Raw genomic sequence first — 27,050 nt, forward strand, 5'->3', positions numbered from 1 at the left:
ATGAAAAGCAACCATTTTGTCGAAAACATCCCATCTTCGTAGCCAAATATTTATTTCCTCATAGTCAATTGGTATGTTTGTCTCACTTCGCTATAACTAATACTGTAAAAAGCTCATATGAATAACCTTGTTGAATTAGTCACATTATCTTACTACACATCTACATATACATGAAAGCTCTGATTATTCATCTCAGGATCCAATATTTGTTTTATTTTAGAGTAGTATACATTTCATTTCGATTTTGAAAATTCAAGTATTTTTATAACGTTATAGCTTTAAAGCAGGAAGAGCATCAATTTTCGACCCATTGATACGATTTTGTCCTATTTTGTAAGAAAATCCGAAAATTAGCACAGAATTCTTGTGGGTCGAAAATTTTTGCTTTGCCTAGGAGTATTTGTATTGATTTTTTAACAGTCAACTCTTAATAACTCGATGTTTTAATATTGAGTTACAGAATCATAATAAAAGTTGGTTCTCATAACTACATCGATAGTTAAACCGCAATCGCAATAGGTTACATAACTTGATATTCCGTTCAATATTGAATTATGGATAGTTGACTGTATTTACAATCTAATTTAAATGTGTGACCTTCAAATGTAATGCATACTATTTCTGCTCTAGAAACCTACGTCGGATTTCTCTTTTAGATAGCAATAGCAGGGCGAGATGAATAATGGGGTTATTTCCGTAAGCGATGTAGGTAAAAATAATCTAAAGTTTCATCCTATTTTCATTTTTATTTAGCATATCGAAAACATTCAGCTTTAGTAACAAGGGTCATGGACTGTACTTGGTAACACCCACCGAATTACAGAAGTTTACAGTCTGCCAGGAGTTTTGGTAAGATTCGTTTTACGAGGATACTTCCCCTCGTGGATATACTAAACGGTGGTAGCGTGTAGAACTTTCACTCGTAAATCTAAAATCTTCATCTGTTATCTTTGATCTGCTCTACACCACGCTGTGAACTAAAAAACTAGTGAACCGGATTATTAGTTACAGGAGACACGTCAACTAGAACATGTAATTTTATTACTTTATCTTCCACACAGTCCGAAATATATAATATATGTGGATATGTCTATTATGTCATATGACCCTTATTTTACACATGGTTAGAAAGCATGTCAAAACAACTGAACTAGTACTAATACACTGTGACCAGTAATCCGGATCCTGTTTTGATAGTTGGAATTGTGCTGCCTATAATATTAATTCATATTCACAAGTTTCGTCATCTACTATACACCATTTTTTCCCGGCTGAAATTATTTTTTTTCCGCATAATAATGTTGGTTCTGTTTGTGTCTTGACTTACGTAAACTAGCAATCAGTACAATGAAATGCTTGGAGAGTTGTATGTGGCACATGAAATGCCGGAAGCACCGAAGGAAAGTTTCTTCAAAGGACTTTTTGGTGGCGGTATGCGGAATCTGGATCGCGAAGAACTATGTAAGTATATTTATTAGGCTGAAAATAAATCCAAGCCACTCTTCAAATTTTCGGAGGTGCAAATCCGGAGGACCAAACCAATGCGAGTAAATTTTCCGGCATAAATGAATGTTTAGTTCTTCAGATTTGTGCTTTTGAAAATGCCCAGTCGTGTCTTCGTTTTATATTCAGCTCAAAATGAAACAACATGTTTAATTAAAAATCTATTACGGATTTCAAGCGTAATGCAAAATAACCAATCATTCCTAATTGTACAAAACATTTCTAGTTGGAGAGTCGAGTGGGAAGGCAAATAAATCCGTGGCTAAGCACATACCGGGTCCAAATGCAAACTTGCAGGACTTGGACCGTCGAGCAACTTCGGCGTCATCCGAAGTCAGCAGAGCACATCAGCTAATGTTGGAGCGAGGTGACAAGCTGAGTCAACTAGAGGAAAGAACTGAACGTATGGCTAGTGAAGCGCAACAGTTTTCCAGTTCGGCGCACTTATTAATGAACAAATACAAAGACAAAAAGTGGTACCAACTGTAATTATTGTAATACCTACTGCAAAGTCTTTGAAAGGTCTCTTCAGTCCTATACATGCGTCAGTATAGCTTTAGTGAAAATTGTTTCAATGTTATTACTGTTATGTTATTGATCGAGAAATGAATAAACAATAATAGATTGTAAAAATCTTCCATGGCAATTTAAGGTATTGCCACGAATATACTATAATTCACTATTTTGCTATTGGAATGCTGTAATGAATCTAATTTGTAAGTTTTTGCATAACGGTGAAATTCCAATATTGTAGAATGATCATGCTGCTGCTATTATTACTAAACTGTTAAAAATGATCTTTTTTGGATAAACAAAAAAGTTGAAAGAATAGATCCAAATAAGTGTGACATTATTACAATGACAGACGATGTAAATAATCCATTTTGATGATAAGTACTTGTAAATATGTTACATACATTAGGAATAAAAAATTAAGCATTTGAAGATTTTTATAAATCGTCATTTTGTTTTTATTTATCGGATATCACAATTACGTTTCGCAATTCCGGTGCATATCAGCCTAGTTTTTATCGAAAAATGAACAACATAAAGGCCTAGAAAAGTACCAACATACACAATACTAAAAAGTGCTATTTTACAGCACTGTTTGATAATGGTACTAAAAAGTAGTACTTTTTAGTTCTTTTTTGGGATTTTGTCAAATTAGTATCCTAGTGCTTCCATTGAGTTGCTTTGGATTTCTCAATGGCTTAATGAACTAGCTCCGACTCAGGTGGGGGATTCTGAGTTGAATAAGATCTATGATCCTAGAAATAATCTAACTATAATGACAATTTTCGTAATTGTAAAAAATATTGTATGCAACTCGTGTCAAAACCCGTGTTTCTATGATTTGTGCTGGAAAAAATATTCATTTGAAAATTGTAGCATAAATAACTGTTTTATAAATTTCCTTATTGGGATGGTACACAAACTATGTCACGCTAAATTTCAACTTTTTTGACCCCTCCCCCCCTTTGTCACGTTTTTTGTATGAGTCCTCCGAATTTTTTGTAAGGCTTGTCACGTTTGGCTTGACACCCCCCCCCCCCCCCTGGGGCATGACATGATTTGTGCATGACCCAATTTTTTAAAACCTGCTTCGTCTATAAGGTGTCCCTTGTCGGATGCAATCGTTCCTCCAATTAAACACTCTAACTTTGATTTGTGTACCGGCATATCTGATCTCAAAATAATAGGGAGAAAAAAGAAAAAAAAGCAATGAACCGTAAGAGAACGGCGAGATAAATTGGATTAACTGCCACCCACCGCTATTTCTCAGCTGTTTCTAATGGGTTGAACCTGGCTGACGCATAGTTTTAGCTTATTACTTACCAAATTTCACCTGAATCTATTGAAATACAGCGGAGAAATTACGGGAGGCGTAAAGTGAGAGGCAGCGTCTAATAGGAAATAGGATACCTGACTGTGATACTGTTTTATATGGTATGCCCTCTTCAACATCTAATCCAATTTCTATCGAAAGCTTTTGATTCATTCTTTAAAAGTTTTGTAAAAATACGTTTTGCCTACGCCGCTACTGCTGCTATATGAACAGAAATTAACGTTCATAATTAAATAATCAAAACTACAAAAGCATTTTTTTTTGTTCAAACTGATAATTGTTCGATGAAAATGTGTTCACTGTGTCCCAGCCGACTGACTCCAGTAGTCTCTATCTTAAGGAGCTGATTAATTCAAATGAACGACGTGGTGTCCCATATAGCTTCTCTGTCGCAATTTATTACCTAATAAAGTATCGACGGGGTTTTGGTCTAATGATTATCGCTGGTGCTTCATAAGCAGAAGGTCATGGGTCCAATCCAAGTCCCGTCCCTTTCGTGGTACCCTAATTGTCTTGTAGTTGTTGTGTCTTTCACACCAAATGTTGACGTGGCCTTCCAGCAAAATGAATTACCGATATGAGTTCAGCAAATGACATTTTACCGAAATATTTGCAATGATATCATTGTTTGCTGAATATTCAGTATGTTCCTTAGATTGCTGAAACGTTCAGGAGTTTTTTTTTCTGATACCCATTCGCGGTCTTTGACAGGTGTTTTACTGAAGTTTCAGCAATCTAAGGAACATATTGAATATTCAGCAAACAATGATATCATTGTTGATATTTCGGTAAAATGTCATTTGCTGAACTCAATCCAGTAATTCGTTTTGCTGGCAGGCCAACCCGGTCAACCAGTCAGTGATTTTCGTTAGCGATAGAAATATCGATTCGTTTTGCGATCGTCATCGCTGGACAAAGATCTATAGGGGTAATCGGGGCAATATGGGCCACCTAAGGAAAACGCCATGGAATGCATATAAAAACAGCAAAAACTATCGTTTAAATGCAAGTGACTTATATTTTAAACTGTTTTCTTCCATGTTATGTCGATGATTAATGTTAACATTAACTTGCAAATTATTTTAGGAACGTTTTTGAAAACCATGGCTTTCTGCGTGTTCACCAACCATATGGGGCATTATGAGTCACCCAACGGGGCAGTATGAGCCACCTCATTTAATCATATGATTTTTTTTTTTAACAATGTAGAGAAGAGCAAATGATAAACAGTAAAATATTGTAAAGGAAATTTGAGTAGCTTTGTTTGAAATTATTAGTTCTAACGGCTTATTTTAATAGATACATAACACATAGTAAATATACCATGTAATTCTAGTATTAAATTGCAACACTTAATTCAACCTATTTTCTAGCTAATTGTTTCTCTTATAATGGTGCACCAAGATGAATATACAGTAAAAAAAACATAATCTAGTATATTTCAGAGATGCATTTTGAACGCTCATGTTCTGTGAGCGTTCACAAATGTTCCTTTGATTGCTCTCGTGTTCATGTTCAGTTTTTGAACAAACACAAGGATTACTAGACTGATCACGAATCCGTGTTCCCCAAATTGTTTGACAAGCTCGCATTTGACCTTACAGTCCCACGATTCCACTATACAATCTACCCAAGAATCTACCCCCTTTTCTACCATGATTTTAGTATAGCGTGGATCTGTTGATTAGGTCATTGCTGCGCCTCAACAGGGGAATTGTATGCACTTATAGAGGCAACTGAAACTTGGGATGAATGATCAAAAATTACACATATAGATAGAAGATCACCTCGGAACACGCAAATATAGAAACTTACCCTGTATTTTCGTTCTTTGCCATAACGGTTCGGAAAACAAGAAGACTGTTTTGTTAGATCCGACGTGGATCGTGGAATCGCAGGGGTAGTAACTATATTCAGAAGCTTGTTGAGTTGCTGTCGCAAACAGAGTCAATCAATATTCGAATAGTGGATGTGCATCATTTGTTGCGCAATAAATTTCAAATATTCTGGTTAATAATTCAACGAGCAATATAAAAAGACAAGCTTTAAAAATACAATGTATGCTTATTTATGAATAAGTCATAATTATCTGCAGACCGGTGTTCTATTTTGCGCTTGAAGTAATGCGTAAATGATCGATCGGATAATCCTGCTCACATCAGAATATGAGTTTAAAAGAGATGTTTTCAGGACTGCCCTGGTTTATTAGTACGACCTAGAAAAAAGAATCAGATTGATTAATAGCTATTCACTTATTAAATACAGTTTTTAACTTGACACGAATAAAACTACTATGAATTATAATGCTTCTGCTTTTGCATCCTATTTGTATCTGCCATATATCGAGGAGAATAACGAATGACGGTAATGGTTGCCACGCGATGATCAGAGTCCTGTGATCAAACAAGCAATTTGTTTGAACTTGAACACAGCTCTCGTGAGCACAGGTTTTGAACAGAACATGAACAGAACGAATATTGATTGACTCTGTTTGCGACAGCAACTCAACAAGCTTCTGAATATAGTTACTACCCCTGCGATTCCACGATCCACGTCGGATCTAACAAAACTGTCTTCTGGTTTTCCGAACCGTTATGGCAAAGAACGAAAATACAGGGTAAGTTTCTATATTTGCGTGTTCCGAGGTGATCTTCTATCTATATGTGTAATTTTTGATCATTCATCCCAAGTTTCAGTTGCCTCTATAAGTGCATACAATTCCCCTGTTGAGGCGCAGCAATGACCTAATCAACAGATCCACGCTATACTAAAATCAGGGTAGAAAAGGGGGTAGATTCTTGGGTAGATTGTATAGTGGAATCGTGGGACTGTAAGGTCAAATGCGAGCTTGTCAAACAATTTGGGGAACACGGATTCGTGATCAGTCTAGTAATCCTTGTGTTTGTTCAAAAACTGAACATGAACACGAGAGCAATCAAAGGAACATTTGTGAACGCTCACAGAACATGAGCGTTCAAAATGCATCTCTGCTGGGAAGTCGAGAAAATTTCCAACCCGAAAAGATCCTCGACCAGTGGGATCGAACCCACGACCCTCAGCTTGGTCTTGCTGAATAGCTGCGCGTTTACCGTCACGGCTATCTGGGCCCCGGGGTATACCGTAACTACGCTAACGCTATTGTTCAGTATTATCAGAAGTTTGAATGGATTGATAAAATTTACAAGAATAATAAATATAATTGTCTTAAAGACTTAATTGAAAACTGCCAAAGTTATAAGCTTTTTATGACAAACGACAAATTTGTACATTTTTGTAAATATTTCGAGTACTAAAACGAATATTTTTACGGTTTTTATTATGGTGGCTATTCGAAGCATCCTCTAGCAGATCATAATGACACTAGACATTAAAACACTGTTTTTGACCTTAAATCCGGGTGGCTCATATTGCCCCCATTGCCCCTAAAGAAATTGTCACACTGGTTGCTCGGGAAGTCAGAATTTGGTGTTATCACACTCATACTATTCGTTCATAGCAAACGCTAGAAACAGACGGAGTAGAAGCCGTTTCCCTCCCTACGCTTCCATTATTCCATCATTATCGCACACCTTTCCTTACGTCTGGTACATAGGCAGTCTGCTAACCAAAAAGCAAACCTCTCTGCCATGCCTTTCCCCCAACCCATACAGTCCAGCATGAACTGGTGTAGATGAAGTCGGACTCTAGGTCTACAGTGAACCAGTATACGTGCAACATCGATTCCTCCCCCTTCCTCTCATAAGTCTGCATTCTGACGTGGCAGGCGCCATTGTTGCCTAAAAATTGAATATCACCATCACTTATACACTGAGGGTGTCTGTTAGTCCCAAGCAGTCATCTGGCGATACTGTAAAATTCAATTTCAAACATTTTGACGGATTTCAATAAAATAAAATGAAACGAAATTTTTACTCTTTCATTTCGCGCTCGTTGCTTTTAATCGGGTAACGAAACGAATGAGCGGCACAAAGAACGAAGCCTCGCAGTTGTTCGTCACCGTGATCTGGAGAGTGAATTACAAAAGGCCGAAATCACATGAAGCCGAACTTTTAAAACCAATTCTATTGGCAACCATAAACAATATCTGACATTTTTACAGTAGAGTAAAGCGGTACAAGATGACCAAGTAACAAAAAAATGGAAAAAGAGTTCACTCAGCTTAAATAGTTTTAGTGCTATGGAGTGAATGTGTCACCTAAGAATGGAGTTTGGAGTGTGTCACCCATGTATTTTTTCCAAAAATGGAACTTTTTTCTAGCTAATCTAGGTTTGTAAATACTTCTAAAAGGTCTAAAAAGTCTAAATCTAAAAGTGACAAAAAACCAATTTTGAGAAAATCGACAATCTTTTTCAACAATTTTTCATTCCATACTACAGTCGACTCTCCACATCTCGATGTTCTACATCTCGATATCTCTCCCTATGTCGATGATTTCATAAGTCCCTTCAGTCTGCATACATTTTCACTCTCCATATCTCGATATCCTCCTTATCTCGATATCTCCATATGTGTTTCTGTTGATTTTTCGTTCTAAATTTTCTCCCCGTTTTGTGACAAAACAAATTAGGAGCACAAAATGACGTTTGTTTGTGTATTACTTTCTTGGAGTGTTTTTCAATCTAGTATTCATCAAAAATTTGTTCTTTGTCTCGATCTCCCCCTATCTCGATGGTCCCTTCGATATCGAGATGTGAGGAGGCGACTGTATTTGTATGAAGGCCAACACAACAAGCCAATCTTCTACGAATATTTTTTTTGTTTTCTGTTGATCTCAAAAGTTACCTAAAAGTACCAATTTTTCTAGTATACTCAACTCAAAACCCACAAAATCGTCACATGCACCCCTTTGCGTTGGGGCCCTCAAATTTCAACTCTAATTCGGCCTTTTGTGATCCGGGCTTCTGTGATAATCCACGCCACGGACCTTCCCTATTATTATTATACTTATTTGTAAGATATCAATGTTCCAACTTTTGGTATTCAATGTTAGGAAGTGATATTGAGAAAAAAGAGCAAACATAATGCGGTGATTCCATAAGGTACCTATTATATATTTTAAAAGAACGATGCGATGAAGTTTACTTTAATCTATCTATGACGTTATGCATTATATCACAACAGATGCCAAAACAACTGTGATGTCGTCTGGCTTTCCACCTGCAAATGGAAATGTATTTTATAATGGCATTGTTCACACATTTGCTTACATTAATGCTTACCCATAGTGTTAATGTTGTTACGTCGCGCATTTATAGAAAATGGCGACATGAAGTCGCTATCGAAGGATAACGATCGGGCAATCAACGCGATCGAGTTAGCACACATTTGAAGCTTCACCGGATCGGCCTCGCCTTCGACCTGTAAAGGTAATTTGTATATATTATTGATGAAAAAATGACATAATTATTGTGGTGAAATCAATTCCCGAATTGCAGGGCTGGTAGCGACCTCTCTCATCCTTGCCCTCTTTCTCATGGTAGCTCCAGAGCTTCATTGATTTTCGACGAACTTCTGACAAACCGAATCAGATGAATACTGATGAATCCTCTAATCCACATCCCAACATTAAACGGGGTATACTTTGGGATTTTTTGTATTTTTATTTTATTTTTGAAACAAAAATTACTTTAAGTGTGGCTTTATCTTTGAAACGTTTTTGTATTTTTTAAAAATGTTTGTAAAACTGAATTATTTTATAACCAACAAATGCTTGAGTCTCAAGGGTAAAGAGTATCATCGTGCTTGTCACACGATATAGGGGGAGATACCCCAGTACCGGACACTTAAGCCACTAAATTCATAATTCGAAAAATATTGATTTGATGGGCTCGTGTTACACATTTATGATAAATATTATCATTTTTATAGTGTACAAAAACAAATTTGAAAATATAAATATGAATTTTGACATTGAGTTTTGAAGATGTATTTTAGTACCGAATTGATCGATCTTGAAAGGTGGCACCCAATACCGGACACGATCTGGAAATGCCTCGAATTCTGTAAATTTGAACATCATTGAATGTCTACACTATAGAAATAGTTTCAATTCAATGCATTTGCAACATTTACAAACATAATTTGAGTTTTTCTTAGATTGCAAGATGCCTATCAAAAACCTCTCTCATATATGATGAAAAATAGCACATTTTACGATGCTGTTATAAATGTTCATTCTTCTTAATTTTATTGCATGTTTGATACCATGGTCGACGGAACCCATGACAAATGAAAGTATTTTGAGACACTGATGCAATAATTACAAAGATATCATATAACAAATCAAGCTGTCCGAAACTGAGGGACAGGAGGTGCCTAACCAAAATTGTAATTTGTCCATATTTACTTCAATCATGGTACAAAATACATTCATACTATCAAATTAGGATTGTGTTCGATCATGCTTGCGGGATCCAAAGTATTTTTTCGTATTCAAAATAATTACTAAATAGGCTCAAAATTAAGAAGATACGTCAATTTTTTAAAGATTTTCAAACTTTTCTACTTTTTTTAGAAAGGGATGCATATTTCAAGGATGTGTTATTCTACGCAAACATTAGTAAACATAATAGCTTTCTTTTCTACTAATACACCATCTTGATTGGACCATGATTTCTCAATGTTTCGACTATGTCCGGTATTGGGTGCTGTCCGGCACTGGGGGATCTCCCCCTACGAATGGCAACTTTGGCAAAGAAAGCTCTCAGTTAACGTTCAACGCTCCGTCATCGTAATCATCGTCATCATCGAAACTTCAAAAGTTTTTCTGTTCAAAACTAAAAATTATTCGATGAAAATGTGTTCATTGTGTTTCGGATGCTGAATAGAATACAGTGAACATAAGTTCCTTTGAGGAATTCCCAAAAGATTTTTTAATACGTTTTCTGAAATTATTTGTGAGAGAAACCGTGGATGAATTCTTGAAGTAATCCATATGAAAATGACTGGAATAAATGGAAAAATCTGCGAAGGAGAATATCTTAGTAGAACTTCCTATAGTAACATAATAAAAATAATGGGGATTTTCTTGGAAGAACTCCTGCAAGATCTGATAACATTACCGAAATCGATGGAAGAACCAACGGAAAAACCATTGGGGTAGAAATCGTTGAACAATCTATAAAAAAAATGTTCAGTGTAATTCCTGTCAAAATTATTTGTAATGGTAATAGATTCCCTGCAGCCTATTTTGAAGAAATTTTTTTTGAAAATTCCTCGAACAATAGCAGGCGGAATTTCTGGACGAAAACCTGAGAGGATTGTTAACAATATTTTAGAATAAATCTTTAGGAAAATTGGTAAAAGAATTCGTAAAGCTGTCCCTTGAGAAATCTGGGGACCAATTTTCTGAAAACCTTTGGAATAATCGCGTAATATCATGTGAATGTTTCTCTGGAGCCTGCTAATTGAAAAAAGAGACTTGCCTTAAAATAGTGACCAAGTCTCGAGCAATACAACACCTCCTACCTGCCCTGGAATTGTAACTTATCTTTCTACCGTATTTGAAATAAAGGATTGAATTATGCCGGATTAACCAGGTCTATATGCTGGCTGCTTCGACGAAGTACATACCTCACTGAGTGTATCGACCAATAGCTTCATAGGAACGTTATCGAACACTCCATCCGTTGCAACTAGTATGATGTCTCCTTTTTCCACCGGGAAATTCATTGTATCTGCAGACTCCGGTCTATCGCTGAGTACATTATCCAATCCCGGAGGCGGCAGCGAAAGCTGAAACGGTGTGTTAAAATAGTGCTGCTGCTCTTCGCTGCGGTGAACAATTTGACCACCGCGAACTACTATAAAACCGCTATCCCCTATGTTCGCCGTGTACAACGTGCTGTTCTCGCGATTTAGAATTAGTACACACGCTGTGCTGCTACCTATGGACGACGAAAAAGAAACAAATGTACATCTAGTTCGACTCGACGCATTTTTTTAACCCGTAAATACTCAAGATGATGTCCCTTTGCTGGTGTTAAGACTTGCTAATATTATAGGAATTTTTTTTTTAATGAAGGGGATTAGTTGTACAAATAGGTGCATGATATCTCCTTTTTCTGCACCATCCCTCCTTTTTAGCAGCCGTGGCTTTTTGTTATCTTAATCGAAATTCTTCAGTATTTTGCCTATTTTTTATAAATTTATTTATCAGAATAATTTTTACTGATCACAGGTAATCAATCGGCAAAGAAAGCTTTCAGTTAATAGCTGTTGAAGTGCTCATAAGAACACTCAGCTGAGCAGCAGGCTCTGTCCCAGTTGGGACGTAACATCAGAAGGAAGAAGAAGGTCATTTGAAGTACTCCTGAGTTGAGGTCTTCAATGTCTACAAGCTCTACCACAATGACTACATTTCTCGCCTAACTTCTGATCTCGCCCTAAAAGCCATTGGTAATCATGTGTGTAGCTCGTTGTTTCTATGAATTTGAATGGAGTTACACGTTGTTCAACAACGCAATTATGAAGAAAGGATCATTCTCTAACTGCCAGTGGTGTTGGTTTCGATGATTGTTCATTCATTTTCTCAGAAACAACGAGCTACACATGGCTTTTAGGGCGTTATCCCAGATTATGCGAGATTTATAACTCAGAAGGTTTACATTTATCGATGTCCACAACATCTTAAAATGAAGTAGATCTGTCGGTGTTATTATTAAATCATTCAGTATTGGACAAAACATTTGCAACTTTTTCGATTTTATAAAATGACCAACTTTGACAAGCTAGATCTTAGTTATTTATGGAGCGATTCGAATGAAATTTTCACAGAACATCAGATATAACTTGACATATTTGAATAATTTTTCATATTTAAATAATTTAACATATTTGAATAATTTTCCCAATCACGACTTTATAAGTAATAACGGTTTAACTAAAGTGTATTTTTCGACGAAAAATTCAAAACTATTTATCTCAAAATCTGATAACTCTACACAAAAACAAAAACTGTCTTCAGCAAATTTGTTCATCTCGTTAAAATCTACAACTTTGCTCAAGATATTATGGAGTTATTGCTTCAATATGTTTAGTTATGTCATTTATGAAAAATCGTCAAAAAATTCACTTTAGTCAAATCGTTACTGCTTTTGAACTTGTGATTGGAAAAATCACTCAAAAAAAATGTTAAAATTCAAGTTATGTCTGATGTTCTGCCAAAATTTCATTCAAATCGGTCCATAAATAACTGAGATATAGCTTACCAAAGTTGGTCATTTTGTATGGAAAATTTAAAAAGTTGCAAATGTTTTGTCAAATACTGTATATGCTATGGAATTGAGGTTTTCATGAACTACATACTGTACAGTAATTTCGAGTTGCTCTGCACTACACACGCGGAAATTTCAAACGTTTCAACTGCAGAATGGTCTAAATGGCTTTTATTGATCTATACATTCAATGAATGCTATCTAGCTATGTTTCGAGACAAGCGAATATCTACAATGAATTCTGAAATTACTCGTAGAAATTGAAATATATGTAAATGCACAAAATTTGGGAAACAAACTAAAAAAAATATATTAAATGTCTATTGGACACCATACAACGGTTCAGAGCGTTTCCACGGTGCCCCAACAAACCGTTATTATGCAAAAAAATTGTCCATCAAATCTGAGCACAGGGCTCGATTTCTAAGGTCATTCTGCACCTCTGGGCCAATTTAAAAAAAAATCCCTAGGAGGAATCTCGAGAAGTCTTGATTTGAAGTTTTTGACTTAAAAATTCAATATAATCCTTATTACAATTTGGCAATAGCATTGCAAAAACCTACTAAAACGCTAAAAAAGTTGGACACAGTGTTCTCAACTAGTATAAAACTGTTACCATTGTTATAATTAGAAATCTTTACAACTGACTTGACATACCAGAATGGCTTAGGTATGTTTTTACATGGCTTAAACCAGTAAGCTTAGTTCAATAAAATGAAATCTAAGAAATAAATTCAAATATACAATTGATATTACGTTCGATAAACGTGAAACATTCAATGCTGAATATTATTAATTTACAGCTTATTTTTCGACTTTAACACTAAGCGACAAGCCCACCAAAGTCTGCCGTATTCGTTTTGCTTAATAAAATTTGTTTCTTTGTACATCTGGTACCACTCTTGATGCTTACGTCTAGTTTTCCACCGAGTATTACCCTCACCATTTTGCGTAAAAATATTCTATTAAACATTCTAGCCACAATAGGATTATAACTAAACGGGAAGCATGATTGTCGTATGTCACAAGTGTTCGAAGATTAACAAAGTTTTTAACAACTTCAAACAAGAAAGAATGCACGACGAACGTCAATCCAAAATTGTCAACGAACAACTTTGTCTTCATTCCGTTTGCTCCCCTTTCTCAAACGAAGGAGGCGTTTATTGTATATTCGCTTGCTATGCACAAAACGGCGAATGTCATCCCAGAATTGCTTGTATTGACGATTTAACCCGTACTCCTCAAGCTTCAACAATAGCTCTGTTGGTAAGCGCGTGACGTTGACGATTCAGAGATCGTTTGTTCAATTCCGGACACGTTTTGTTTTTTGTTTTATTTTTTCAAAAAGGCTCATAATCTATCGACGCCACGGTTCATATTTTCAGTCGGCTCAGAGCTCCCGAACGAAGATTCGACTATAACGAAGGAGGCTTATCTGTTCGTCATGACGCCGAGCCTTTGTGGCGGACCACTGCAGCAAATCGTCATCCAACGTTTTTTTAGTTTCGTCGACGACTTGTTTCATTTGACGGTGACGATTGTCTACCCTGATTACATATATATTAACATCACGAGGACTTACACTTTATATACCTGCAACCATACACTTCGTTTTAATTTTTTCGTCAATCTGATTATTGATTTATAGATCGCGTTCCACTCAGTAACAAAAATCTAGCTGTTGTAGGCAATATCAAAGACTTAAAAATAAGACTTAAAGCTGATTAAGCTGACAAATACAATCAAGTGTCAGAATTGTAAACAAGAAGCCTGTTCTATTTTGGAAAAAAAAAATACGTGGAATGTAACGAGTTGAGTTTCAGAATTTACTGTTCAATATTGCGTTTTGTCGCATATACTCCTCCATTTTGCAGACGATGACTTTATTGAAATCGATCGCAGTACAGTAAAGCAGGGTTTCACTATTTTACAGATGGACAACTAGGATAAATTTGTAATGCCATGTACTCTACCCAATCGTATAAGGTAACCCGGGGCAAGTGAGAATCCGGGGTAAGTGGGGCGTTTCGTCATAGCGCAACTAGGAAAAGTTTTTCATGGGGGTATTTCTAGAAAGTTGAAGATACAATGACAAGGAATGTATTTAGTAATTGTAATTGTAATTGCTCAATCCACACCCTGGCAGACAATTATCCGCCCATCTAGACACGGGCTGGGTGAGGACCTACCAAGCCTCCCCCGTTAACATGTCCTATACCGTTTAGCACACCGGGATCTTCCACAAGCAGGCGCCGGAATTAAAGCGGTCCCACAAGCTTCAGATACATTAAATAGATATAGTCCCTCTGGCACTAAACCGAATAGCGGCCTTCATATCATCACTAGCACTGCCTATCCCGCACGCCAAACAAAATGCCGGAAGTAGCGTGCCGTGTAGAACATCCGATGTTCTACACAGCACATCACCTCCGACACCATGCTCAACGTACAGCAAAGACATCGCTAATAAAAAGCGGAATGCGTCATTCGATTCAGTGCCAGAGGGACTATAAATGTAACGAAGAGGAAATGAAAAGATAGTAGAGATGGTTTGGTTGTTGGATTGCTGAAACGAGAAGAAATAAAGTCATTACGTTAAAACGTGGTTTTTATAGTTGAATAAATGTATCGATAGTTTCTCATCTGTTTCTTTTCCGTGTCGTAGTTGCGTCGATTCTATCCACCTCGAGTTTTGTCGTCTCCGCTCGAGCAATGAGGACCGCGATGAAATGAAAATATAAAAATATGACCATTAGTGTTTATCTATTATTTAATGTGGTTCTCATTTGCTTTTAAATACCTAAGTAACATGTGAACTCTGCCTCTATCAGAAAATTCTAATGAATTATATTTTATTCTCCTGCACTTTCCCTAACACAAAGTATTCCTATTTAGTAAGACATTTACAAGTGCAAAAGCGCAAATAAAAGTGTGGGACCTCATCGAATCATGTTGATGCCCTCAGAGCACTCATTCTTCGATTTGCGAAAAATGAGTCCGCTGAAAACACCGACCCGACTCGACGCAATCGCGCACCTCTACCAACGCCTCCGCACATGTAAAAACTTCTGCGATAAACCTGTGGTGTGAAAGAAATGCGCAATATTATTTTAATTTCAATCCCAACTGCATGACCCGTAGGCTCTATGCGTATGATTGTTCATTATTTTAGCTAAATATACCAGTTATTCCTGTACATCAGAAGAATAGAAAAACGATTAAGAATATCTTGCAGCGTAAAGTTTAAGTGATCAAATATTAATCCTTTCTTCGAACCTAATTTCATTATACATTGGGTTATGCTATGCTTCGCGTGTGATACGAACAATTAGATTTATCAATATAATGCATTAGCATCCAAACAAATACCCTAGAAAATTTTCTTATTGTCCGACAAACATTTCAAAACAATTACGAACTGCAAAAATTCAACGGTAACTTTACTCAACAAAGCTTTCATTCGATCACCCTTAAAATACACAGTCATCAGTAGACCATGCACTATAATATCCTCCTAATATAACGCAGAGCTAAAAATCCTCTCTTGCGTTACCCAATCTGAACAAGAAAACATTTTCAAATACTTCCCATAATTTGTGCACGGCAAAACAGATTCCACTTTCTACGTAATGTAACCTAGTATGAACAGCTGCCCAACTCTCCAGACCTGCGCCCTCCAAGATCCAAGGTGCTGCTGCCTTACGTTCAAAACTTCTTTCCTCAAAGTCTGTCTATCAATTCGATCAATTCCGAACTCTATTGCATACTACCATACCAATCATACCCTATTCCTGACAAGACACAGAGTCATAACCCCAATGTGATGGATTTACCCACACTGAGGCAAAAATCTCGCATGATTTTCATAAGATCACACTAATGAACGCGTTTTTTATTATTTTTTTGTTGGTTCATAAGACACTTGTGTATTTCATTCGACGAGATTGAGATTCATAAGACAAGTGTAATTTTTTCATAACAATCAATTGTCAATGTCATAAGAACGCTTATGAACCCCATTACTCATCATTGTGAAGAACCACGTGAGGCAAATTTTCTCATTTCACTATCAGAAATTCAATATGGCTTCCGAAATGGACGTGTTTGCTGATTTGTCGTTGGCTGACTCCGTTTCTAATGCATCAAAGGGTAAATATTTTCTATTTATCATCAATTCCGCTGTAACTAACACTTTCTTTCGAACAGATTAAGTAATTGGATCCAAACAATAAGATTTGGGAATGAAAATTCAAAACAATTTGTATGACGCGTAAGAAATCACAAACCCCCCTCATCCATTAATCCGCCCCTAACGTAAACCTGCAACAATTCAGGCGTTCTTCACAACTTTTCTCAATAATGTTTCGCTGCTATGATATACTTCTTTGCGTTCAAAATAGGTTAACCAACTAGAGAAAATCGAATTTTCATCCATTTTGTCGTATCGCAAATCGATTCTAATGCTTACAGTAAAGTGCTTTGATCGAATGGCGGCGTGACAAAATGGATGAAAATTTGATTTTTGCAAGTTGGTTAACCTATTTTTCAACGCGGATTAGTATTATTCATTCATTGAAATTTATAATCTAAAGCTCAAATTACACAAGACAGTCTTATGGAACCAAAAATGGTTCAGAACGTAATTCATAAGACTATCTATGGATTTTGTTATCAAGTCAATGATGGTTCATAAGATCATCTTACGAAATTCCTTCGAAGTGTATTATGGAAACAACATCTGCCGAAAACCATACGATGGTCTTATGAATTTCAAAGATTTTTCTTGTGTCGTAATTCCATAAGCAAATCTTATGACAGTCTTACGTTTGCTTTCCTCAGTGGCAGTAAATCCACAACCTTGTCCTAACCCCTCTTACGTTTCGCTATCCTCGAAAGTCACCCATATTGATGCTTGGCAAAAATATCAGTATTCAATCCACAAATCCCAAATTACACCACATTACGTTGGTCCGTTTGGCGTCGCCGGTGGATACCTGTTCTGACATTCGTTTCTTTTAAACTCCATTTCAACCATGTCCCTCCACGTTATCAATACGAATGTTGACGAATCACGATAATCTGAAGATCGTGACCAGAACGGAGGTAGGATAAATCACTAGAGACCAACTACCACCAATGACAAGGAATGTATTTAGTACTAAACATATTGTTATTTTTATTACCATGTGGTCCATGTAACAGTTGTCAGTTCAGCGTCATTTTCAACTTGCATGACAAATTGTGACACGTTTCACGTCTTGCATTGACTCGCAAAAAATAAATGTGTTTTAAATTGGATTTCCAACAGAAAGCTATAATTTTTAGTATTATTACAAGCTGCTAACGATAAACCAGTATTTTGTTTTCATTTCATATGAAATTTTCGATGGTCTATCTTATCCCAAAATATATTTGTACCTGGGGTAAGTGGGACCTTTCAAAACAAAAACCAGAATCAAAACTTTTCGTACACGTTTCATACATTTTGCTTGAGAGTAGCACTAAAACATTCAAAAAAATGATTTTTATCAAAAAAAGATCAACCTCAAATCACGTAATTGCATAAGAGGGAGAAGAAAAGTGTAATTATTCTTTATTTTTTAATTTTTTTTTTTTTACATACGACTTCAAAATTGAACAAACACACAGCTGAAATTTGAAATGCATCATGAGAACGATTATTTTTCTATGTTATTTGAACTTTATTTGTTATTTCTACCAAATTAAGTAGTGATGGAAAACAATTCCATCCCATAAGGTGGTTTTCTGCCATGCATATAAATAATAACAAAACATATTTATAATTTCGTCAATTATTGATTGTTGTTGTTTAATTAACAACTTATAAATGATATATTTTAAACATGTTGAATTCCTCTTTACGCTTTTATTGAGGAATTTTCAGTTAATATTAAATGTGAGGTGACATACTATTAAATAAAGGGTTTCTTCCTAAAACGTAACGTATTTTATGGTTGATCCCTTATGTACATCAAATTTGTACTTAAAATTAAAAATCTATGACTTATCAATCCTATTATTGTAATGGTTGGCTTACTGATGTGGATTGACGCATAAAACTGGATGTGTCCCACTTACCCCGCTTAGCGAGGTAGCTGCGTCCATTGGCCTATTCTAAAACTTTCTTCCAAGGTTTTCACAATTTCGAAATTATTCGATTAGTTTCATGCACACACCAGCAAATATGTTGCCAAAACGTGATTGTGTTGTTGGATTTGAAAAATATTGACATTTGAAAATTTTATTGAACAATTTGTTTGAACTATCGTTTTTTTCGTTCCCACTTGCCCCGCGGTACCTTATATAGAGAAAAAAGCAAGTTTAGATATGTTGGTGCTGAAGCAGTGCTTGATGGAGATGTAGATGATTTTGTTGAAGAACCACATAACACTTGTGACGTATGATAATAATGATAACACACGTGTACTGGCTGTGAATATCTTCTTTTACAGATTACATAACCAGCTTAGGGACCCACAACTTGCAAAGGGAAATGACATTTCTAAACTGTTGCTTGATAATGGCTTATCTGATTTCATAGATCCATTATTTCGTTAACAACTTCGCCGAAACACCTCGCGATCCTTTATCGCACAACACTGAAAAGTACTTCGAAAACTAAATCAATTTTTAATAATAATGCAAACAGAACAACGATGAATGCAAGCATACCTAAATGAAACACCATTTGCCCTGTACAACACGCTTATTCTTGGCTCTCTAGGCACATTTATTTAAGAACAGGAGCGAAAACTATTGAGCGAATTAAATAGGCAAATTTCAGTGAGAATGCCGGAAGAAAAAGTTGCATCATTCAGGTGGAGGTTAGCGGCCCCGTGACAGATATCCGCATATGTTCATTCTGATATTGACGTGAGCGTACCAGAGCTACCAAATCATTCCAGATTTGAAACAAATAGTTGATACTAACTCTAATAAAGTATTCACATGGCTTATATTCCAACTATTATTGTGCTACATTTATTCTCAAATCCTTTTTCTTCAAAAAACAACATTGTTAATTGTTGATTTATTTGTTTGGCATTTCAATCGATTCAACATAGAAAACAACAATCAATTAAATTTAAACTAGTAAACTATGAAAAAATATACTTAAGCCACTCTGGTTAGTGTAGTCCAGTGTTTGGATTTCGATCCGAATAAGCCGATCGAACCATATTCGGAGAGTGTAACAGTTCGCGAACCATAACAATAACATCGAATATAACAATAATATCGAACCATAACCATAACATGACACATCGCATTTGGAGAGCCCTATGAATGTAAATATTCATTCTCTCGTTTGGTACGTGGCACGAGAGCGTTCAAAAGCAGCAACCCGATGTGGGGTATTTAGAGGTGCGGGCGAACATCAAATTAGTATATGTGATAACATCAGTTTTGAAGAGGTAGTTGTGCTATGCCAACTTCGGCGAGCCGAAAGTTCACGAAGTAGCCGAAGATGACGTCACGTTGCGAAAGCTGCGAACAAAATTTTTCGCAGCCTTGTCGTCACCATCAGCTGATCGTATTGTTTACATCTTTTTCGTGACTAATACAAGCAAACACATACTAAGAGCCGGACCTGTTATATATGACATTGGCAGCAACCCTCACAGACTGCAACAGTATCGAGCCATTCGGATGATTTATGTTTTGCATGAAGTTGGTAATACCTTTCATATTTTCTGGTAACGCAGCCTTTAACAACCTCATTATAATCTATTGGACCATTGACCACCCCTTTGGTTGCAAACATAGCACAGAAAATAAAAAAAATATTCGCCTCTGTTTCTTGATCAGAATGAGAGTGGGTCAGGGAATGTTACAAGTGTTGACACACAGTGATCGGCTCCATACAGTGGGTGGTATGTGTTTGTCTTGTTTTCGTTTATGGCTCGTTATCTTCAACTAATACAGGCTGATAAGTAGAATGAAATTATGGCTCGTGTGTCAATGATCGTTAAATTTTTCAAAGCCTGGTGTAGTCAGTTGTAAATGTCTAATTATAACAATGGTAACAATTTTATACTAGTTGAGAACAGTTTGCCCAACTTTTTGAGCGTTTTTGTAGGTTTTTTAAGTGTTATTGCAAAATTTTAATAAGGATAATATTGAAATTTTTAGTCAAAAACTTCAAAACAAGAATTCGTTAATAGATTTTATTATTTCGCACTCTTCACTGATCAGAATTTGAGATCAGTAGAAACCATTTATGATAAGTAATTTTATAAAAAAAATTGGATGTGTTTGAAAAATAACTAAAAAAACAAAGTTTTAGCTGCCAGAAAAAGGAGATATTATGCGGACGAGGGAGATACCATGTACTTATTAGCGCAACTAATGTATTTCATTTTGGAGAAATTTGTATTTTAAAATATTTTAAGTTATAGCATTGTTAGTCAAATGAAAACGTCCTATATATTTACGGGTTAATATTCAAACTACATACCTGAAATTGATCGCTTATTTTCTAACAGTTCACAATAGCTGTGAGAAAGCAGACTAACTGGACTTGTGGGATTGAAGTTTGTACATTGCACTAATCGTTCGCAGGTCTTCATTAGAAACGATGCAAATTCACCGGGGTCGATCCCATAGCTACGCCATCCTCCAACGCCGTCAGCAACGCCTAATAATGAAATAAAAAAAAACTATTTAGTTAACTTTCCTAATGCATTAAGACAAAGTTGCACATTATAGATTAACCTTCGTTGTGTATTGGGGACATTGTTGGCTACAACACTGAAAGCTTCTTTCTTCTTTCTTTCTGGCGTTACGACCCCACTGGGACAGAGCCTGCTTCTCAGCTTAGTGTTCTTATAAGCACTTCCACATTTATTAACTGAGAGCTTACTATGCCAATGACCATTTTTGCATGTGTATTTCGTGTGGCAGGTACGAAGATACTCTATGTCCTGGGAAGTCGAGAAAATTTCCAACCCGAAAAGATCCTCGACCGATGGGATTCGAACCCACGACCCTCAGCTTGGTCTTGCTGAATAGTTGCGCGTTTACCGCTACGGCTGTCTGGGCCCACTGAAAGCTCTGAAACCAGTTTATTTTTTTAAGATTTCTTCAGAGATTTCTCCAGAGATTACTCAAAGATAGTAGTAGGTAGTAGATTATACCATTTGATTCCACTAGAGTTTGTATCCTTTGACAGATACGCATATTTCGTCTTCAACTCGTGTGCTAGACTCGACTTGAAGAAATCCATCGTATTCACACATTTCATAAGTAGTTGTATATCAGTTTTCAGGTGAAACATGCTTGAGAGTGATTTATTCATCTTAAAAATGTTGGTTCGGTTTACTTTTCAATTTATTTTATGAAATGAAAGGAGAAATCAGTGGCAGACTACCCTGGCAAATTTATATATTTATTTCCAATTTTTATAAATTAAAGCTGAAACTACGGAACCGTGCCTTGTTTTGAACAAAAATTGGGAAAATTTACCACGCAACCTTAATTTAGGGGACCTTCCACAGACGAGTGGTTAGAGTTCGCGGCTACAAAGCAAAGCCATGCTGAAGGTGTCTGGGTTCGATTTCCGGTCGGTCCAAGATCTTTTCGTAATGGAAATTTCCTTGTCTTCCCTGGGCATAGAGTATCGTCGTACCTGTCACACGATATACGAATGCGAAAATGGCAACTTTTCAAAGATAGCTCTCAGTTATTAACTGTGGAAGTGCTCATAAGAACGCTGAGCTGAGAAGCAGGCTCTGACCCCGTTTGGGACGCAATACAAGATATGGTACCTCAGAACTTTATTTAGAGTACTCAAACTTGAAAGAAAATTGAAGAACCTTATCAAAGCAAAGAAGCGTAGTTATTGGCGGCGTTTTATTGATGGCCTCTCACGAGAAACTGACGACGCTTTGGAGAGTGGCTCGCAACATGCGAAACCGCTCATCATATATATAAAATCCCAGAGTTGTCTGTCTGTCAGTAACGCTTTGAAATGTTTCGCCGAAAAGTTTCATTGAGCACTACAACAGAAATTCTAGAGCATTACAACAGTAAATTTGATTGTTAGAACATTACAATTTCAAAATGTAGAGCATTACAACATGTATTTGACAGAATGTTCTCGAATTTTATGGAACACATGTCATCGTTATCCGTAGATTATTCTAGAATTTATCATAATTGTTGTTTTCATTTTTAGGAACTTCTGTTAAAAAAAGTTGAACAAAGTCAAGTGCAGATATAAGCTTATATATTTCAAAAATTTCATGTTGCGTTGTAAAGCTACACATTGCAAAGCGAAAGAAATCAACAAAAGAGCAGTTTTCCAGAATGTATTGATATTACACACATGATGTGTTGGTTGAAACGCTCGATTTTGCTTGAATCGTTCTCAATTCTGTGTGACTTCGATTAAACGTGTTGTTCGGTGATCAAATCGTAAATAAACCAACTTTAAGCAAATTGTAGTTCGGTCGAACTTGGATTGGGTTGGGATTAAATATGTGATTCAGAAGGGTTTCAATAGTTACAACCTATAAACACGAGTTTGACAGGTAGAAAAGCAATATACACATGAATCAGATTATTGTTTGCCAAATCGAGTTTTTATTTTAATTACAGTTAAAATAAAAACATACTAAAAACAAAATTTCATAGTTACTAGGATGGTCCCCCATAATAGCTTTCCAAAGCATTCCTGTTCTATGAGTCGATATTTCCATGCGTTATAACAACTATGATTTTGAAAGAAAACAATAACAACTATTCAGTAGAAAATTCGAGAATGTTATTCTCTCTCATTCATAGAATGTTCTGGAATTTTCGAAATGTTTCACAATTGAAGGAACGCTACAACAGCATTAGAGCTGTAAGTATTCTAGAGTAGAACATTACAACAGCATTAAGGCCACGTGTACAATAGAGTAAGGTCAGAGCATAAATTTAGGCGATTTCGCGGTCATTATTATCATGCGTGACACTGTCGGCTCATGTTAAATAAAATAATAACCATTATCCTTTACTTCTAACGTTACACCTCCACTGGAACGAAGTATGTTTCTCAGCTTATTATTTTTAGAGCACTTTCATAGTTATCAACAGAGAAATTTATTAATCCATGTTGTCATTTTGCAGTTAAACATAAACATTTTCAATCTTTGGAAGAGCTGCTATGTATATAAGCTTTCCGCAGTAAAATTTTGTTAGAGCGTGGCTAGCCACGCTGGGTAAGCTAGTCTTTAAATGATAGTGATGAATACTCCAACCGTTAGATATTCAACTTCGCAAAAAGGGTCTGTCTAAACTCAGTTCCAGCTCAACCGCCCAGAGAAGCAGGCTCCTTAACATGTTACAAAATAAAGACGAAGGCAGCGTACAGTTTGTAAGAAGGGTCGGAGCAGCCACAGAGCTCTGTGGTTACCAGGATAACGAGGAAATCTGTAATGCGTAGGGTATATGTATTAGTCTTCGCCATGCTTTAGTTTTCGCCCCCTTCATACAAATTAAGATTTTTTGGTATGAAGGGGCGAAGACTAGACTAGACTAGATTTTTACCCTACAATAACCAAGAGTGCACTGGACAGTCGAGTTCGTAAGCTAGCTCATAGGAACTGGGTTCGACTAGGATCCCTTAAAGATCTGATTGACGCGGTTCAGGATTATGAAATAGAGAGATTGAACGAAGAGGAACTCATGAGAACACAACAACGTAATTCAACATCACCATCTGGAGCGGCAGTCATTGCAGCAATCGAGAGATATTCTGCCCATAACTGCATATTTGTAACATTCGACAAAAGTAGGCATTGAGTAAATGGAACACCAAGTGTGCATTTTATGGTAGTATGGGAAGAAACTAAAACTTCTAAAAAATACCAGGAACTCAAAAGTGCTTATTTGAGGCTGAAATTTTGCACATCATATTGTATATTGGGTGAATAGTCAGAAAATAATTCTGCTCGAAATTTCTTTGCTACTACATTACGAGGTTAATGCATAATCTCAATGTGACTGTTATGCGGTGACAATTACCAATGTGACGAAACAACTTGATATATTTTTCTAATTTTCTAGAACAAAATATCAGATTTTAGTAAGTTGATCGAAAGTATACATCATTTGTTAACTCTCCACGGCGTTAACTCGAAATTGTCAAAATTGTCGAATGTGACTGATATGCAGTTATGGGCAGTATTCTAATCTGACGAATTTTCGACGAAAAGGATTTAATGGTATGAATAATATTGTTTACTTACAAATGATTTAGTTGAGAGTAAGTTATGATTAATACTAGGTGGCAGACCAAGCTGGAACCATAACGGTAGACGTGGCGCACACAGAGGAAAAAGAGTAGGAAAATCGAGAGCGACGCCGCGCTTCTCTACCGCTGTCCAGACGCGCCAATGCTGGAGATGTAGTAGCGTGTATCATTCACCTTCGGAGTGTCCTGTGATTGGCAAGGTTTGCCACAAATGTCAAACAAAATGCCACATTGCTCGTATGTGTACCAGCGATGTTGGACATCGAGGCATAAAAAGACGACTTCAAAGCGACCCTGTAACGAATTCCCGATCAAACGAAACTCGACGAATTTCTATGGTGAACCAACGTGATGAGGAATTAGATGAAAAAAAAAAAGAAAATGTATTTTCCGACACTGATTCCAATAATTAGAATAGAAATTCATTAATGAACATTTGTTTGTTTTATTTATTTTACAAAAATGTATGAACAACGTAGTTTATTCGTTAAAATACCTTTAATAAACATTCATTTCAGAATCGCACACACATTCTTAATTATTGGTAATATATGATGAAATGAATTGTAGATTCCAAAGTTAACTGAAAATATGGGTCCAATGAACATCTCGAAAGTGGACAAGAAAGGTATTCAGAGAGAAGATGAGTCAGTTATCGTTTTCGTTTTTTCACAGTTGCTGGAATTGGAGTAAATGCTTTATAGATTCAGGAGCTCAAGTTAATACCGTTACAAAATCGGTGTTTGATTCAATTTTGGCAAACGAACCTGCGAATAAATTAATATATGATTCACGGAAAAAAATATGCTGTTGATGAAACCAGTGCTTTATTGGGATATAATACAGCGCTACGCTATAGTGTTATAGCCATTGGATTTGACGAACCCATTTTTTTTTTTTTTTTTTTTTTTTTTTTTTTTTTTTTTTTTTTTTTTTTTTTTTTTAATTAGTATCATTCCAAACATTACATTCATTTCTTATATCTAGGTGTTCTGTGTTATTTGACAACACTATCATCCTAATTTGGTAAAACAAATTTAAGATTTTATTAACATTTTGTTAACAACATATTACATTTCATTTGCCGTAGCAGTTCAGTTTTTTTACAGGTGAGTTGATTTCACCTGCTTATAAGAGAAAAAAACGTTTTTAATATATTTAACCTAACTTAACCTAAACATATAACGCATTAATCGTGGCAATAGAAGATTGTAACGATTTTTGCCTGAAATTATTAATGATTGTATTTGACATTTGTTCCAATGTTTCAACATTGGATCTTCTATGTAACTCATTGGTACTATACCAGGGAGGAAGCTTCAGAATCATTTTCAAAATTTTATTTTGAATTCTCTGCAGAGCTTTCTTCCTGGTATTACAACAGCTAGTCCATATTGGTACAGCATACAACATGGCTGGCCTGAAAATTTGTTTGAATATCAACAGCTTGTTCTTAAGACAAAGTTTTGATTTTCTATTAATAAGGGGATAGAGACATTTTACATATTTATTACATTTGGCTTGAATGCCCTCAATGTGATTTTTGAAAGTTAAATTCTTATCTAGCATGAGCCCTAGATACTTAACTTCATCTGACCAATTTATTGGAACCCCTCTCATCGTGACAACATGTCTACTTGAAGGTTCAAATAAAGAGCTTTTGGTTTATGTGGGAATATTATTAGTTGAGTTTTGGAAGCATTAGGAGAAATCTTCCATTTTTGCAAGTATGAAGAAAAAATATCCAAACTTTTTTGCAATCGACTACAGATGACACGCAGGCTTCGTCCTTTGGCGGAGAGGCCTGTGTCATCCGCAAACAAAGATTTTTGACATCCCTGAGGTAGCTCAGGTAAGTCAGATGTGAAAATATTGTATAATATTGGTCCCAAAATGCTGCCTTGAGGAACACCAGCTCTTACAGGAAGTCTTTCAGATCTGGAGTTCTGATAATTAACCTGAAGTGTACGATTTGACAGATAACTTTGAATTATTCTAACAATGTATGTTGAAAAATTAAAGTTTTTTAATTTTACAATCAAACCTTCATGCCAAACACTGTCGAATGCTTTTTCTATGTCTAGAAGAGCAAGACCAGTAGAATAGCCTTCAGATTTGTTGGAACGGATCAAATTTGTTACACGTAAAAGTTGATGAGTGGTCGAATGTCCATGGCGGAATCCGAACTGTTCATTGGCAAAAATTGAATTTTCGTTGATGTGGGCCATC

General features: G+C 36.1%; 2 protein-coding genes across 12 annotated transcripts in view; one reads left to right on the forward strand and one right to left on the reverse strand.

Moving 5' to 3' along the window:
* LOC5568540 (syntaxin-binding protein 5) overlaps window positions 1–2,460 on the forward strand; it is a 91,912-nt gene extending 89,452 nt beyond the window's left edge. For 8 of the 9 annotated variants that reach the window (XM_021851930.1, XM_021851934.1, XM_021851961.1 and 5 more), the window contains 3 exons: window positions 754–849; window positions 1,337–1,461; window positions 1,730–2,356. In XM_021851930.1, the coding sequence (XP_021707622.1) occupies window positions 754–849; window positions 1,337–1,461; window positions 1,730–1,992 (484 nt within the window). In that variant the 3' untranslated portion in view covers window positions 1,993–2,356. Of the gene's footprint in view, window positions 1–753; window positions 850–1,336; window positions 1,462–1,729 lie in introns of all 9 variants that reach the window. The other variant, XM_021851927.1, reaches the window with a different exon arrangement.
* Window positions 2,461–8,372: 5,912 nt separating this feature from the next.
* Window positions 8,373–27,050, reverse strand: part of LOC5568539 (protein phosphatase PTC7 homolog) — a 29,877-nt gene continuing 11,199 nt past the window's right edge. For all 3 annotated transcript variants that reach the window (XM_001652319.2, XM_021851983.1, XM_021851985.1), the window contains 4 exons: window positions 21,042–21,221; window positions 10,923–11,236; window positions 8,570–8,708; window positions 8,373–8,507 (listed from right to left, as the gene is read on the reverse strand). In XM_001652319.2, the coding sequence (XP_001652369.2) occupies window positions 8,458–8,507; window positions 8,570–8,708; window positions 10,923–11,236; window positions 21,042–21,221 (683 nt within the window). In that variant the 3' untranslated portion in view covers window positions 8,373–8,457. The remainder of the gene's footprint in view (window positions 8,508–8,569; window positions 8,709–10,922; window positions 11,237–21,041; window positions 21,222–27,050) is intronic.

The sequence above is a fragment of the Aedes aegypti genome, chromosome 1 (genome assembly GCF_002204515.2).
Source record: "Aedes aegypti strain LVP_AGWG chromosome 1, AaegL5.0 Primary Assembly, whole genome shotgun sequence".
NCBI lineage: Eukaryota > Metazoa > Arthropoda > Insecta > Diptera > Culicidae > Aedes > Aedes aegypti.